General features: G+C 31.8%; 2 protein-coding genes across 2 annotated transcripts in view; one reads left to right on the top strand and one right to left on the bottom strand.

The window, feature by feature from the left end:
* Window positions 1-7187, top strand: part of LOC116111456 (ABC transporter A family member 1) — a 28873-nt gene extending 21686 nt beyond the window's left edge. The window contains exons 29-40 of the mRNA XM_031397627.1: window positions 1015-1161; window positions 1568-1831; window positions 1926-2061; window positions 2378-2457; window positions 2561-2666; window positions 3371-3523; window positions 4275-4411; window positions 4499-4573; window positions 4704-5007; window positions 5481-5614; window positions 6509-6567; window positions 6651-7187. Of these exons, the coding sequence (XP_031253487.1) occupies window positions 1015-1161; window positions 1568-1831; window positions 1926-2061; window positions 2378-2457; window positions 2561-2666; window positions 3371-3523; window positions 4275-4411; window positions 4499-4573; window positions 4704-5007; window positions 5481-5614; window positions 6509-6567; window positions 6651-6732 (1677 nt within the window). The 3' untranslated portion in view covers window positions 6733-7187. The remainder of the gene's footprint in view (window positions 1-1014; window positions 1162-1567; window positions 1832-1925; window positions 2062-2377; window positions 2458-2560; window positions 2667-3370; window positions 3524-4274; window positions 4412-4498; window positions 4574-4703; window positions 5008-5480; window positions 5615-6508; window positions 6568-6650) is intronic.
* A 5902-nt stretch (window positions 7188-13089) lies between these two features.
* LOC116111467 (heat stress transcription factor B-3) lies at window positions 13090-15269 on the bottom strand. The gene is made up of 2 exons (XM_031397639.1): window positions 14769-15269; window positions 13090-13698 (listed from the first exon to the last, which is right to left on the bottom strand). The coding sequence occupies exons 1-2, from the start codon at window positions 15021-15023 to the stop codon at window positions 13216-13218; spliced, it is 738 nt and encodes a 245-aa protein (XP_031253499.1). The 5' UTR covers window positions 15024-15269; the 3' UTR covers window positions 13090-13215.
* Between the last annotated feature and the right edge of the window lie 1793 nt (window positions 15270-17062).

The following is a 17062-nucleotide window of genomic DNA, read 5'->3' as shown; positions in this document are numbered from 1 at the left end:
TATGTGTGTGTGTGTGTATATATATATATATATAGACTCCACCCCTTAGCAATCAAAGCCGAAAGGGAAGCAAAATGGCAAATTCTATCCCACAGCTCACTTTGATTTTTTCTCCTCTCTGAAAACCTAATTAATTCTTTCTAGCGAAATCACCCGAAGATTAACTGAAATTCCAAGGGAATTTTTGAACCTCTTTCCTCTTCCAATTAAAGGTAGCAACTTCTACCATAGGAAGTGGATCACAAGGATTCATGATGGCCTCTGACATCTTAGATTCTATATAAGCTCTTGCCCATAAATTTAAGGCTACAACACAATGAATCAAAAGATGATTGGATGACCCTTTACCTCTCTAACATGTTATAACGAAGAATGAGAAACTCCTCTTAGGATACTTTTTTTTACTCTTTTCAGCTTCAATTGAATTTTAGTTTGAGTTTGCTCAGGCACTGCCTTTATAGTTGTTGTTGCATTGTGGAGGTTGAAAGACAATCAGTGAGGGAGGGATTGTATTTGGTTTTAACTGTTTCGTTATCTTAAGATGTATAATTACATACATGTTACATGCTAGGGTTTTTAATAAAGTTCTCACACGGTTCAAGCAGTGGAGTTATATTTTTTTAGGAAGCATTGAAGGACCGTACTATATTATTGAAAGAAAGAGATAAATACACTAATAATCAGTTATCCTCTTAAGAGGTCAAATTATTCCCTTAGAAAGGGTAAAACTGTACGAAGAAGTCTTCAGATATTTGAGGAATTAAAGAAATCCAATACACCCTCTTTAATTCCTGCAATTCAAATGGTGCTTCCACGTATGCCATCTTTGTTTCATTAATAGGACACCAACCCAAACCTTGATATTCCAGGTCTACTTTTTTATCGTTGCACTTAATCTACTTCGCTGACAGTTTTGAGAGCTATTAATCACTTAATGAGCTGATTATATTTTCTAGGTAGCTTCTTACTAAATGTTGATGAAATTCGTCTGACTTTTGTAATATACCTTTTCAGAATTTCTTCAGATTGTCACCAGGGTTTTGCTTTGCTGATGGGCTTGCTTCATTGGCTCTTTTACGGCAAGGGATGAAAGTAAAATCTAGCAATGGAGTTTTTGATTGGAATGTTACTGGTGCCTCCATTTTTTACCTTGGTTGTGAGGTGAATTTTTACAATTCAGGCATTTGTAAATGAAACTATTCTTCTTTATGTTTGTTGATGATATGATTATCTTGACATAATAGGTTTTAGAGGTAACAGAGATGTCCATAGTAGGAGTAGCATGCTGTTTAACTTGATAAGGAGAGCATGCAGTCCGAATTTTAGTCCCCATCTGTTTCATGATGCTGTAGGGCATCATACGGATCAACTCATTTATGTTAGTAGTAGACTAAAGACTCAGCATTTATTTTCCTATTTCTTTTTTCTAAAAATCTTTATTGTCCTATTTTAGGATGTATTTCTTTCAGAATATGTTTTCCTAAATATGTAAATGTATTTGAACAAGGAAAGAAAGACTAACATGAAGTCAGTCAATGCTCTAATTCATAACTTTCAACTATGACAGAGTGTTTGTTACTTCCTTTTAACACTTGGACTTGAAGTTTTGCCTTCTCACAAATGGACTCTTGGGAGAATTAAAGAGTGGTGGAAGCGTACAAGAAATCTCCAGTGTGATAATCCTTCTAGTCATTTAGAGCCGCTACTAAAATCTCCTGCAGAAACTGTTGCTGTTGACTTTGATGAAGATATAGATGTGAAGACAGAAAGAAACAGAGTACTTTCTGGTTCTGTTGATAATGCCATAATCTACTTGCGTAATCTTCGAAAGGTATTTTCGTAATGTTCTGTCCTCAAGTTAGTCTTTGGAATCGTCTTACTGCATCAATTTATCATTATCTAATAGTGATTTTCACGCATTTCAGATTTATCCTGGAGGAAATAATTATGATCCAAAAGTAGCTGTTCATTCATTGACTTTCTCAGTTCAAGCAGGAGAGTGTTTTGGTTTCTTAGGAACAAATGGAGCTGGGAAGACTACAACTCTGTCAATGCTATCTGGTATATAACAAGTCTTTGCCAAAATACAGTATTGTTTATTTGTGAAGCTCTTAATATAAAGAATATTATTTACTCCAAATATCGTTTATAAGTTGATTGTTCAATTTGTTGGACCATTTTGCTTCATAAGGAATAATTATGTAGTATGATAGATCATAATGAAAAATTAACAGTATTATAGATATTAGATAATTATGTCACTAATCCAATAGTAACATTTCTTATATTAGCATTGAAATCTCTGCCTTTCTGTGCTTCTGCATGTTGTAATAATGTGTTCATGCATTTTGAAAAGATACGTTATTCTTCTATGCAGGAGAAGAATACCCAACAGATGGAACTGCTTTTATTTTTGGCAAAGACATATGTTCAAATCCCAAGGCTGCCCGTCGGCTTGTATGTTCTGATTCAATTATTTTATCACTTTGTAATTTGATATATACAACTGTTGAAAAATAAGTTTGATCTAACTTTTTTTTTTTTATATAATCATTGACAGATTGGTTATTGCCCCCAATTTGATGCTCTATTGGAATATCTGACTGTCAAAGAACATCTTGAACTTTATGCGAGGATAAAAGGAGTGCCAGATTACAGGATAGATGTACATACATATAGTTAAATCTTTATGGTAATAAGAATAAGGGACGTAACCACCAAACAAGTATTGAAGACATCAAATTGTCAACGTAGTAAAATTAACTATAAGTTCCCAAACCAACCCATAGTTGTCGGGATAAATTGGGAAAAAAAAAAAAAAAAGGAAAAGTAAATCCTCAACTTAAATGTTCAGTCTACCTCAACTGAGTATCAGGGTGTTAAACTATTTACAACTGACTAAAACATTTTTGTGGAACTTACAAAGGGCCGACGTTATAAGATGATAAATTTTCAACGGGTCGTCGTTAAAAGATGACGTAAAATTTACAACGTCCCGTCGTTAAAAAAAAGAAAAGAAAAGTAAATCCAGTTGAATTACAAGTTAGAGTTGACTCATAGTCCCACAACTACATAAATTTTTACTGATTTTGTGAAAATACCTTGAGTGTTGTACTGCTGCAATCTTCTGCTATATTTACAGAAGTTTCTTATAAAGCTTAAGGGGGTGGAACAAATGATGTGATCCTTTTTCTTCAACCAAGAATTCATTGGTTCAATTCTCTAATAACTAAAGATTATAAGTACCTATAGTATTGCTAAATTTTGGTGCACACATCGTGAAAATTATGGGTTATTAAAAACTTAAAGTGGAAATGTTTACATTGTGAGAATCGCATTATGGACCAGTAACACATCTGATGTTGTTGGCAGGTTGTCATGGAAAAGTTGGTGGAGTTTGACTTGTTGAAGCATGCTCACAAACCATCATTTACACTAAGTGGGGGCAACAAGCGCAAATTATCTGTTGCAATTGCAATGATTGGAGATCCTCCAATAGTCTTTCTTGATGAGCCATCGACAGGTATACACGTACTTCTCATTTTCACTCCTTACTGAAGGATCAATGTGTAATTGCTACTCTTAATATTTGTGGTCAAACTGTTTAGATTGTTTAGTAATAGACAGGCACAGTTTCTCCTTCCACATTTAGAATTTGATCGAATGGCTTGAAAATAAAGTATGGGAACTGTGCAATATGTTGTTAGTATTTTATCTTGATGATTGCTTATTATTTTTGCACTGTGACTTTTGCTAGTAATTTATTTCCCAAAAGGGGAAAATGTTTAATTGGAAAAAGATGATATTAGTTTATCCTTCATCATCACAAAATAAAAGGTTGTGTTAGTTTTGGAAAGTACCACTTTGCCTGTATGATCTGTAAATGCAGTCCCACCACCACCTCTGCAGTCTGCACTACTTTAATTATGGTTGTTGCTCTCTTATGACTGTTTTGCTGTGTTATCCACTAGCATCTTGTGAAGTAAATCGGCATTACTAATGTACAACCTTGGTTCAAAAGCTTTGTCTGATTTATATTGCACTCTGTATGTATAGTGCAAAATGTTAACATTCTTACAGTTGCGAAGCTTGAAATGTTGAAACTAATGAATATATTTTGAAATTAAATATTTTATGTTGTTATGCATTTCTTTTATAGAGGCAACATCTCAACTCATTACTGAAAGTTGTACTTTATAGATTTACTCTTTCTTTTTTCAACAGTTTGTTTCTATATTTTATTGGCTTGTTGCTGATTAATATAACTATTTCAGGCATGGATCCTATTGCTAAACGATTTATGTGGGAAGTAATATCTCGTTTATCGACAAGACAAGGGAAGACAGCTGTGATTCTTACTACCCACAGTATGAATGAAGCTCAAGCTTTGTGCACTCGAATTGGGATAATGGTATGAATTACATTTTACACTACAAGCTTTTGAGATTTGAGAAACTTCTTAGTGACCTTTGACAGGACTATTTAACTATCCTATTAGGTTGGAGGCCACTTAAGATGCATTGGAAGTCCGCAACATTTGAAAACGAGATTTGGAAATTATCTGGAGCTAGAGGTATTCATTATATGGAAGCTTTGTTTTTGATAAGTTTATAACTGATAACTAATTACTAAAATCTACTTTTGCCGATTCATAATACAAGATTTAAGTTCAATCAAATATATGATTCTGTTTTCCCTCTCAGGTTAAACCTACTGAGGTCAGTTCCATGGATTTAGAAAACTTTTGCCGAGTTATTCGACAAAGGCTCTTTGATATTCCTTCTCATCCAAGGAGCTTACTGGATGACCTTGAAGTTTGTATTGTTGGTCCTGACTCCATTACATCAGAAAATGCTTCAGTGGCAGAGATTAGCTTGTCAAAAGAAATGATAGTTACAATTGGCCGTTGGCTTGGTAATGAAGAAAGAACGAAGACTCTTATATTTTCAACATCTGTCTCTGGTGGGTCTTTTGGTGAACAGTTAACAGAGCAGTTGATTCGGCATGGTATGAATGATCCTTTTACATTTTGATATATGGCTTCAACTACTTTGGATATTTTGAGATGTGACTAGATACATCTTCTAGGATTTTATTTTTTCAAATTTCTTTTAACAAACTCTCTCACATGGTTGCTCCTGCAACTTGATATTAAGGATTCACTGAACAAAAAACATATTTCTTTGTATGGTTGCCCTTGTTGATCACGTGGCAATCACCTTGATGACTGCAGTTTCTATATTTCTCATTGGCATTTGCATAAACAGGCTGATACCATCAGAGTTCATCATGGCTTTTCAACTTCCACTAGCTATTTTCCTGAATTATTTTGTTAGTTGTATAGCATAATTGTTTTCTCAAATTTTTTTTTTTTTTTTTAATGTATGCAAGGCTAACTTTGTGCGTCTTGCGCATCTTTTTGGTTAGTCACAGTACGGAAGATCATTTTATTGTTTATTTATCTTCCTCACAATGTATAGGTGGTATACCTTTGCCGATATTTTCTGAGTGGTGGTTAGCCAAAGAAAAGTTTTCGGTGATTGATTCTTTTATCCTGTCTTCATTTCCTGGCTCTACATTCCACGGATGCAATGGGTTGAGTGTCAAATATCAGGTAAATTTGGTGGTTTCTTGGTTTTCCAATGTCTTTCACTATGGTATATCACATGTAACTAAAAGAATGCTTTTACTGCCTAATAGAATTCCATATTGCTCTAGAAGATAGAAAGTTTTAAATCGAATGAAAGCTAAGCAAATGTCTGTTCTAACATGGAAGTATCTGATTTCATTATCATATAGAAATATTATATTATCATCGTAGTGTTGAAAAGACTATTGGAATTTTTTAAGAGAGGAAGGGTAGTACATAAACGTGGTTGAGTGGGCTCACTGAATACTTTGCAAGGCCTGTTTCTATGTCTGTGTCCATTTGTTTCAACATTGAAGATTCAGAGACTTACATACTGTAGATCCTCCTTACAACAATTACCATCACCAGAATGGGTTTCCTGTTAAGACTCTGATGCCAGTGGATATGGATGTGGATCTCAACATGCAATGTGAAAGGATGTGGATCTCAACATGCAATGTGAAAGGATGTAGCCTTAGGTTGAATCTGAAAAGTATAGATAGAAATAATATCAAATCCGCTTGGGTCTCCTGTTTCCATTGAGATGATTATGAAATTTGTGAGATTTTAGTAATCAGAAGAACTATATGCAACTTTGCCCTTTCGTGTTATTTAGGCTACTTATAATGGTTAGAAACCTTTCTAAAATTGACCCTGCCTAATGTTAGAATAACTGAGGTTAACTATTGACTTTAAGAATAGCAAGTCATGCATAAATAATTGACTATAGCCCTGATAATGTTTGCAAATTTTTAGATCTGGCCTTTAGTGCCAGCAGAAGGTGTGTTTGTGTGATGTGGTGTATAGCGGCTTCTTTGTCTCATATTTAGGGTTGTCTTGTACAATTCAAATGGTAATTGATCCAGGATTTTACTGCAGTTGCCATATGGAAAAGGCCTCTCGCTTGCTGACGTTTTCGGACACCTAGAACAGAACAGGTGACGCATTTTTAATTCTTTGTTTCATTTTTTTCTTGAAATTGGGCTTATGAAGCTTACCGGTTTTCGGAATTCTTTGTCAGAAATCGACTGGGAATAGCAGAGTACAGTATCAGCCAATCAACTCTGGAAACCATATTTAATCATTTTGCTGCAAACTCATGACATATCAACACTTATAGGTTAAATTTTTCTGACCCTTGTTATGTCTTAGGAGGGTTCAAAGAGCGTATGTTTTTCCCCTAGGCTAGGACACAAAATAGTTTACAGAATTACAGGCCCTTTGTAAATATGAGAGATGGGCAATGTTCAAATTTAAAATCTTGGCATATTAAATTGTAAATTCTCATTACATGTGATATGCTACATATAGAGGAATTACAAGTGCTCTCATGACAATACAATAGAAATAGATGCAGTAGTATTATCTTACTCTCATTTGGTTCGTAATGTTGAGCCATAGTTATCTTAGGCCTTTAGCTACAATATGATTTTGTTATTTATATTTCGATTCAGAATTTTCGCATTTGAGGTCTATCTTGTATGCAGTAATCTGATTGGTAGTTAGAATATATAAATGACAATATTATTATGCATAACATGAATTTATTTGTTGGATATATGCACTTAAAATGGTTCAATGTTTGCTTCTTTTTATTTTTCTTTAAATGAGAAATATTATATTTGAGTTCATTTCACAGTAAAAAAATTCGTTAATGTCAGTTACGAATTTCATATTTGTATTTGTTATAGCCATTGCTCAACCCGATGGTGAATGCTGATCTGTAATATGGAAAGATGTACTTTCAAGAATTAGTCTTGTAATCCATAAGTGTAGTTTAAGGGTTTTGTTTGGTAGCTTTAATTTAATTGTCTTTATTCAACTTTGAAATAATCAATTTAAAAAATAAGTAACAGTGTGTAGAGACATTCTTAAAATATTTTTGTAATTTTAAATTTGTATTTTGTAAGTATTTAATGAATATTAGAAATGTATTAAAATAATATATATTAAATAAATTAGTAATTAGTTAATAATTTAGAAGAATTTTAAATGTATACATTTTATCTAGTTGACGCCGGTCAATCAGTAGTTAACGTCAACCGATTGGGGATCAATGTTGGTCAATGTCAAACATGGGTGTGTTGGTCATGAATTTTTTGACGAAACATTTGTCTACCTTCTGCGGCAAAGCAATCGGAATTCATTAGACTAACTCACGTTGGTCTAGACAGGACCTGACTGTGAGCCCAATACGCTTTGTTAGCCGTGGCCAAATGCCAGTGGCAGCCGTTCGAAACCGTTGGGCCTTCTCCTATTTCATAATCTTATAAAGATTATTAAATTTTAATTTTATTTTCATTTTGTAATTTTAAGAATTATATGTTTGGTATATTTGTCATTTAATATTCACTATCAACTTATAAAATAATGTAATTTTCAAAAGCTACTCCTCCTAAACGAAAATTCTTTATAAATTCATTATTTTTATAATTAGCTTGGAGCTTAATCATCTTAACTAACTCATAAGCTACAATAATTTCAAACACATTAAGTGGGTATTTGGTTCAAAGAATGTTGTATTAGTAAAATATTATATTAATGAAAAGATATATTACCTTGAAGATTATTAGAAGGGTGCATTTGTATCGGAGGCATATAAGATAACGGTGGTAATTTTCGTTTATTTTGCAAGATTCTGGTGTTTGGTTTGTAAGTAATAAAATATTACGAGAATCTTTTATTGTAAATAATGTTTACTGTTGGTAATGTTGGAGGTAATCTGATACCCTCCCCACACTGGGATTAAAACATTGTCATGTAATCTTATTTTTTTACCTATTTTGTCCTTAATTAAATATCATTTTGGACACAACTGCCTTCAAATGTCTACCAAATAACAATTACCCCAGCCCCCCTACATTTGAGCAATTAGCTAAAACACCTCATCCACAAAAAAGTTTAAAAGTTAACAAAAGAACCTCAACTACCAAAGACCATCGTCGGTCATTACTCACCATTGTCGGCCGTTGATGTCAAAAGCCGTAATGGTGCATAACTGACAGGATTTGGCCTGTCGTGCGCTAGTAAGACCTTTTCCGACCACGGATCTGTTGGAAACGGCTAGATTTGGCATTTCTATGGCCGTGAAACAACCATAGATTTGGCCGTGAAAAGGCCAAATCTTTTGCTGTGAAATGGCACAGCTAAAGATCCGGCCTTTTTACGGTCATGGATTTGTAATCCATGGCAAAAATGGCTTTGCCAACTCACAATCGGCCATATACGGCCAATCGTGTCCCATTTCATCGACTGCTAGTGGTGGTGACTTGCTACCGGTAGTGGCTTGGGGTGGATGGGGGTGATTTTGCTATAAATTAAAGTTTTATATGGCTAAGGTGTTTTAACAAAGTTTTAAATGTAGGGGGTTAAAAAAAATTATTAAAAAAATAATAATAAAAAATACTATTATATTAATATTTAAAAAGGAGGGCAATTTAGTAATCTATATAACATATCCACCCATTTATCCTTCCAACCAAACATATTATTCTCCAATTTATTCGAACCAATCAAACACATTTTCTAAACATTTCTAGTAATCATCAAGGTAATCTATTTTTCCGTTAATATAACATCTCCCTGTAATAAAACATTATATGATCTTAATGCTCCCGAAATGTTATATTAAATATATTTAGTTATATTAGAATAAAATGATGGGTATAAATTATGGATATAAATAATTAATATGTTTAGTTGGGAGAATAAAAGAATTATGGGAGAAGTTTTTTACTAAATTGCCCTTTTTTTTTTACTATTATTATTATATTTCGACTATTAATGATAATTTAACATAATAATATCATATTATATATTCTAATATGATAATATTATTCATAATAATATACTAGAACAATATTGTTAACAATATAATATTATTAATTATATTATTAAACAATATTATTATATTGTATGATGAATAATATTATTAATATAATAATTAATAATTTTATTAATAAGAAGTAAAATTCTAATAAAATTAATATCACCAAGTAATCTTAGAAAATCTGATAAAAGAGTGATATTCATGTTATCCCTATGGGGGCGTTTAGATCATATAATGTTTTATTATAAAGGAATATTATATTAACATAATAAAAGATCACCTTAAAGATTACTGAGAATGTTTAGAAAATGTGTTTGGTTGGTTCGAATAAATTGGTGAATAATATGTTTGGTTAAGAGGATAAATGGGTAGATATGTTATATAGATTATTAAATTGTCCTTCTTTTTAAATATTAATATAACAGTATTTTTTATTATTATTTTTTGAATAGTTTCTTTTAACCCCCTACTTTTAAGATTTAGCAAAAACACTCTAGCAACCAAAAATATTTTAAACATAACAAAAACACCTCTACCCACCCCAAGCCACTACTAGTAGCTAGCCGTCATCACTGGTGGCCGCTAGTAGTGCCACAGATCTAGCCGTTTCACAGCCATAGATGTGGCCGTGAAACTATCACAAATCTAGTCGTGAAAGACCTGGCCATTTCACGGCTAGATCAATCGTTGTTTCACGGCCACGGCCACATCCTTGGCCATGAAACAACCATAGATCTAGCCGTGAAACAGCCAGATCTAGCCTTTTTCGACCATGGATCTGTCAGAAAAAGCCTCACTGGTGCACAGTTGCCATATACGGCTGGTCGTATGCCATTATGGCAACTTTTGGCAGCCTTCAGGGACGATTGACAGTTGCTGGCAATGGTGGCCAGTTTTGGGTATAATGACATTTCTGTAAATAATGACAATAACAAGGGCAATTTCATTCGAAAAATTAAAAAAGCGAGGACAAAAATGTATGCATTAATGAATTAGATGTTTTGTAAATGTTAACAAATATAAGATTAATTTGGACCAAATGTTCAACTGTTTAGGGGCAACATCGGAAACATAATTGTATTACCAGGGTATTAAGATTCCTAGCAATATACCCCCCAAATGCTACTATTTGTCATAAAATATTCCGAAAATAATGACATTTCCGGAATGACATGCTGGCGATGGTGGCTAGTTTTGGGTATAAGGACATTTCTGTAAATAATGACAATAACAAGGGCAATGTCATTCGAAAAATTAAAAAAGCGAGGACAAAAGTGTATGCATTAATGAATTGGATGTTTTGTAAATATTAACAAATATAAGGTTAATTTGGACCAAATGCTCAACTGTTTAGAGGCAACATGGGAAACAAAATTGTATTACCATAGTATTAAGATTCCTAGCAATATACCCCCCAAATGCTACTATTTTTCATAAAATATTCCGGAAATAATTTTTTACAAACCAATAAACATCATCATCTGCTCAATTTAAAAAATATTACCCCAGTTATCAAATATTAACTCAATCCAAACGGCCTCTATATAATATACCGTGATTACTATTAGTATTAGAGTACTACTAAAATCTTTTATTATTTGACAACCAAACATGGTAATGACAATAATATAAAATGATATTACTAGAGTTAACGAGAGATTATCTCCAACCAAATGCATCCTAAGAGTTATAAAAAACAATATATTAAAGTTTATCAGATTACGTTAAACTAACTAAAATGATGTATATAATCTAATTAAAGATGCATGTTATTAATCAAAGCTTATTCTTACACCATTTGTTGATTAAAAAAAAAAATTGCAAAAACATGAAAATCGTCACTAAAAAATGTGGTGAAAAATGATATTAAAAGAGTCAAGAGTGATGAGGAGGTTATATTTAACGAAAAAAAGGGACTTTCATTCCATCTTTAGCCTTACTAGTTGAAGAAGTAAGGTGTCATTCTAATAAAACATTAAAATTGTCAATAAGGAAATCAATGAAGTATTTTAGACCCTTTTCTCAAACTTAATAGTGTGTATTATTTTCTTGTTTTTTGACCAGAAATTGCTGAAATTTGGTCTCGACGTTTCCTATTAAAAGTTGGTGAAAAAATATGTGTTTGTTCAGTGTGCATGAGTCAGCTTCAAATGATAAACAATTTTGATTTGGTAGGGAAAAGTTATGATTCTTTAAGTTTTGGTCTTGACTTTGGGTGCCGTTATCGTCTCCAATTTGAATTGAAATTGTTACATTTGCTTTCAAAAAATGAAGTTGAATTTCGTGTTTTAATAATTCTTAAAATGAAAGCAGTAATCATAAGTAGCATACGCCTTTCTTTTATTGGTGTACATGTACCCAAAAAAAGAAAAAAGAAAAGAAGGAATCTTCGGTTTCCCATTGCCCTCAATCAATGGGAAAGAAGCACAAGAAGAAGAAGCACTTAATTAATCACTTTTTGGAAATCAAAGAATTCAACTGCTCCAATTGAGACTAGAGGAACCATATTTTGATTTAGGGGATGAGATTGAAAGCCTTAATTCCAACTGCGACACATCAATTTCATTAATGGAAGAGAAATACGACAATGATCAATTTCCCCACGATCATTTTCCAATACTATTTAAAAATAACATAATTTTCTATTAGTTGGGTGAAAAGGCTAATGGTATTTTCTTTTTTCTTTTTTCTTTTTTTGTTTGGAACAACTAAATAGGGAAAAGATCAATAAATGAAGTATATATATATATATATATATATAATTAAAGATTTTTAAATGTGCATCATTTTAATGAGTAATTACCAAACCAAACTTAATCAGTGTCTCCTACCATATTTTTTAAATTTTACAAACCTATTTTGTTTAGTCAAACGAAGACTGCTTAATTTGTAGTTGTGATTACAATTTCAAGCATCAATTATTTCCACATCATATCTTGGTAGGTATAAGTCTAACCTTCAATAATTTTCTTCCACGAGATTAGATTAGACATATCAAATCAATTAATTTGAAGAAATCATTAAGTAATTCCGACTCCTTAATTTTAGTAATCAACAAGCTGTATATATATATATATATATGTGATTGCATAAATCAATATTCAAAAACTTGGCTGGATGAGTATAAGAAGAAAATTCAACTAGTTAGGTTTAATTCCACTCGAAATTTGTAAATTACTTATGATATTGGAAATATTGTTTTATGTCATTAAATATAATAAGTGACCTTAAAATATTTATAAATTAATATATACTGCAATAAGAATTATTAAGAGTTTATCATCAACTGTCTATGTAATATCATTGATTATTATTATTATTTTTTTAACCGGAGATGTCCGAGTCAATTTATGCGCATCTCAACTAATCCCTCGGGGTTGTGAAGTTATCGATCGGGTAATCATCCACTGGTCACTCTATTAACAACCGAGAGGAATCGAATTCAAGACCTCTTGAATAATATGCTCAAGAGTCTCAATTGATCGTCTGACCACCCAAGAGTTGGTTATCATTGAAAATTTTAGAATATCATCTAATTAATTTATATGTTAATTAAATAATGTAACATTAATAAACTATTACCATATCATTTACATCATAAACTAATCATATCACGTAAAATACAAGAATGAAAAGAAGAAAACTTAAAACACAGAATATTATTGTATTGTAATTAATTGATGATCATGAGTTACTTCTTAATTAATTAAGTGGCTCATTATCACTTCCCTTATATTAGCTATTATTAATTTGACATTTATTTGCATGATTGAGATAGTAAAATGCTTGCGCTTTCTCTAATCTCTGATCTCTTTCTCTTCCTCTCCCTTTCTCCTTCAACTTCTAATCTCACTCCAAACAACTTCGGTCTCTCGTCTTCTTCTTCTTTCTCCAATTTTGCATACTTCGCCACCAAATCCAGCAGCTCCTTGCACTTCCTTTTCATGCTTCCAAGCTCCGAGTTTAACACCCCGTTCTCCTTTTTCAGACGTCTGTTTTCATCCATTAGGGAACTGTACCCGGATGACGAAGAATTGGTGGACGATGATCGTTGATCTTGATCTTCATCAGACGTTTGATCTTGCGCTATATTGCCGACGCCTTGAATTGGTGCCGCGCCATTTTGTTGCTTGTTTGTCCATGCTTTTCTTCGGCGGATGTTGCATAGTAGCTCTCTTTCTCCCTTTCGAAACATGTCGTTGCAGAACTCCCATCTGCCTGTTGCAACTTTGCGAAATCCCTATACATTCATATTCAATTATAACATTATTTTTACTCCAACCCCAAACAACCGAAATTAACGTATATGAATTATGTACAGGACGGATTCAAAAATTAATTTTAGAGGAGATAATGTCAAAAATAAAGAATAATACTATACAAACAAATAGTATATACAAAGTTATACATACAAAGTGTATTTATTAAATTGACTATTTATACAATTGATATGTCACTTTATTTTGTATAGACCTTTTATAAATGTAGTATTATCCAATATAAAATGAGACAAATGTAAATGAGTAGAGTCAAATGTAGAAATATTAATACAAATACGAACGTTTGCATTAAAATTATAACAACATTATTTGCGAAATGATATTATAAGATAAGATAAATATTATATTATGTAGTTCTTAAAGAAGTCATTATCGTTTTATGATATAAATGTCTGCATTAAAAATTATAACAACATTATACACGAAATGATATATCCAAAGTAATTTTAGGGATTCAAGAAGAAATTAATCACTATAACAATACAAGTTTGAGGAAACTTTCGAGGGCTAATTAGGAAGAGAAGCTTAGTATTTTTATTGGTTGATGGGTTATTAGATCTTTGTTTCCAGGCGAAAGAGTTAATAGAAATGTGAATGCACTGATTTGTTGTATGTATTAAATAAATTAAGCGTTGATTATCCTAGCCTAACTAATTGTAATTAAATATTAAGAAGGATCAAACACATCATAATAATAGTTAAATAATAAAAAGTTTTCACCTTTTATTGGCAATTGTATAGCTTGCTCCAGTTCACATCCTTATAATATAAACCTAGCCATATGTTGCCCACATACTTAAAGCTGACTTTTATACTACTCTTTCTAATAATTTTCTATGAACATCCATCAATCTTTTGACTTACTCTTCACAAAACAACGACTCCTGTTAATATTTATCTTAAGTTTACAAATGAGGTCAATTTTTTTCATATTAATTATGGGATAATTAAATTCAAACTCTATGAATAAAAATAAAAGAAATGAAGATTAAATACTGGAGCTAGATTAAGGTAATATATTTATACATACGTAAGTGTTGAGTTGGCGAACGAAGCTAGAGAAGTTGCTGTGTTTGAAGAGTGTCGGCAGAAGATCCCGAGCGAACTCCGCCGGTTGCCAAACCACGAACCCGGTTCCGTCACCGTTCCACGACACCACGTCGTCGGTCGCCGGATCCTCGATCAGCATGTAGGTTTTCAACAGAAACGGAGGAGGTGATGATTTTCTAACGTATTCTAATAAACTTTTGTCACTGATCATACTTGCAGACCTCATAAAAACCATTAAAAAAACCAAGAGAAAACAAGAAAAAACACGAAGATAAAAAAAAAAAAAAAAAAAAAAAAAAAAAAAGATGAATAAAGGAAATGAAGAAGAAGAAGATTAATTTGAGGAGAAAAGAAGAAGGGCAGTTAAGAACTCCCAGCCCCAGCAATAGAACCCCAATACGACACCACAGTTCATGAGAAACGCGAGGAGTTTAATTTCCTTTCTCTATGCAAATGAATCAAATGGTTGAAACGTATGCTCTAAGGCTTAAACCTGTCTATATATATTATGAAGAATTAAGAAATAATGAGGAATTTAATAAAATATTATTAATTAAATGGTTAATAGCATGCATGTCGGCTCAGGTGTTGATTAATTAGGACCGTTTGATCATGACACCAGCTTTTTGATTAACTTCTAGATGCCTGATTTTTGATGGTTGGCGGGCCCGTGTTTTTGGTTTTTAACAAAAATTGTGCGCCACGTGATTACATGACTAATGTTTTTATTCATTACTTCTAGATGCCTTACTGGTTTATTTGACGAGTCAATCACCTTTCTCAAATTTTAGCAATACTTTTGGGTTTTTTTTTTTTTGAATTATATTTTAACTCAATTAATTGTGTATTCATTTTATGTTAGAATTGTATAATATATGTGAATTAAAATAATATTTAGAAAATGATTGTCAAGGGTTGTTTTTTTTTTAAGTGCAAATAGCTTTAAAGATTTTGAAACTAAAAGGATTTACATGCTGATGAAAATTGTTATTAAAATATTTATATGGAAGGTAAAACAATTAAATGTATATTTTTATTTTTTTTATGATCAAAGCTCAAAGGTGTTTAAATCAATTTATGCATACCTCAACCAATTTTTCAAAACCTTGGAATTGCCAGTCGGGTATAACTTCATTGGCTATCCCTATTAGTAACTCAAAAGGGATTTGAACTTAAGATCTTTTGAGTAATACATCCAAAAGTCTCTATCAAACTATTTAACCACCCAATGACAGTTAAATGTATTTCTCTTAATTAATTTATTAATAAGATATATCAAACTATTTAACCACCCAAAGGCAGTTAAATGTATTTCTTTTAATTAATTCATTCATAAGATATGTAAGAGACAATTTCAATATATACATCTTTGGTTTTAAGGCAAAGATAAAGGACAACAAAATTTACCCTTGATTAAAAGGGACTAATTAATAATATGTTACGGTAACTAAGATAGATATTTAATTGTTATAATAATAAAGACTTTTCTATTAAATCTGAGTTATTATATATATATTTCATTTTTATTTAATAATTATATAACAACTTTAAGATCTATTTAGGTCAAAACTGAGATCGAGATCAAGGAAGAAAAAAGTGTGTGGCAACAATCTAATATGTATGTTGATTAATTTAATGTGGGTAATTAAGTAGATTGAATTGAGATTAATTATTGGTGGGATTGAATCATTGAATCACACTTGTATAGAATTAAATAATAAGAGTTTAATTCCTTTAGGTGTCCCCATTATATAATACTTTGTCTACCGTGCAAATTCCTCTATCCAAATTCTTTGTTGAATAATTATATGAATATGATGATCTAATGCTTTGGAGTTTTTCAAGGTTTCAGAAATGACTTTTTTGACTTTCTATTTCTTCCTGATAGGCCTTTCTACTAATATAGCCACTGTGTGTACAAGACTTTTGTTATTAGAATTTAGAAGAATATCATAGACTACCCTCATGATTTTCATATTCTATTTGGATGATAACTTTTTCACTCTTTATTAAATGGACCCTCAAAAGTTATCATGGTTGGATACCGCTTCGCCCTAACTCTGTCATATTGCCATTTGCTCTAGATAGGTGAAATGGTAACTTTAATCTTATAAGAAAGTGTGGTCACTTTAGTGTTATAATTTATAAGAAATTGTTTTGTAAACCTAACAATAATATAATGAAAAGCTAGGGTAAAAGGGTATCTGTGATGAAGTTTTTAAACTTTGAGGGTCCATTTGATACGGTTAAGGGTATCAATAATACATTTTTCAA

Source organism: Pistacia vera, unplaced genomic scaffold (assembly GCF_008641045.1).
Source record: "Pistacia vera cultivar Batoury unplaced genomic scaffold, PisVer_v2 Contig639, whole genome shotgun sequence".
Classification (NCBI taxonomy): domain Eukaryota; kingdom Viridiplantae; phylum Streptophyta; class Magnoliopsida; order Sapindales; family Anacardiaceae; genus Pistacia; species Pistacia vera.
The sequence above is the reverse complement of the archived record's forward strand: the minus strand, read 5'-3'. Positions and strand labels throughout refer to the sequence as shown.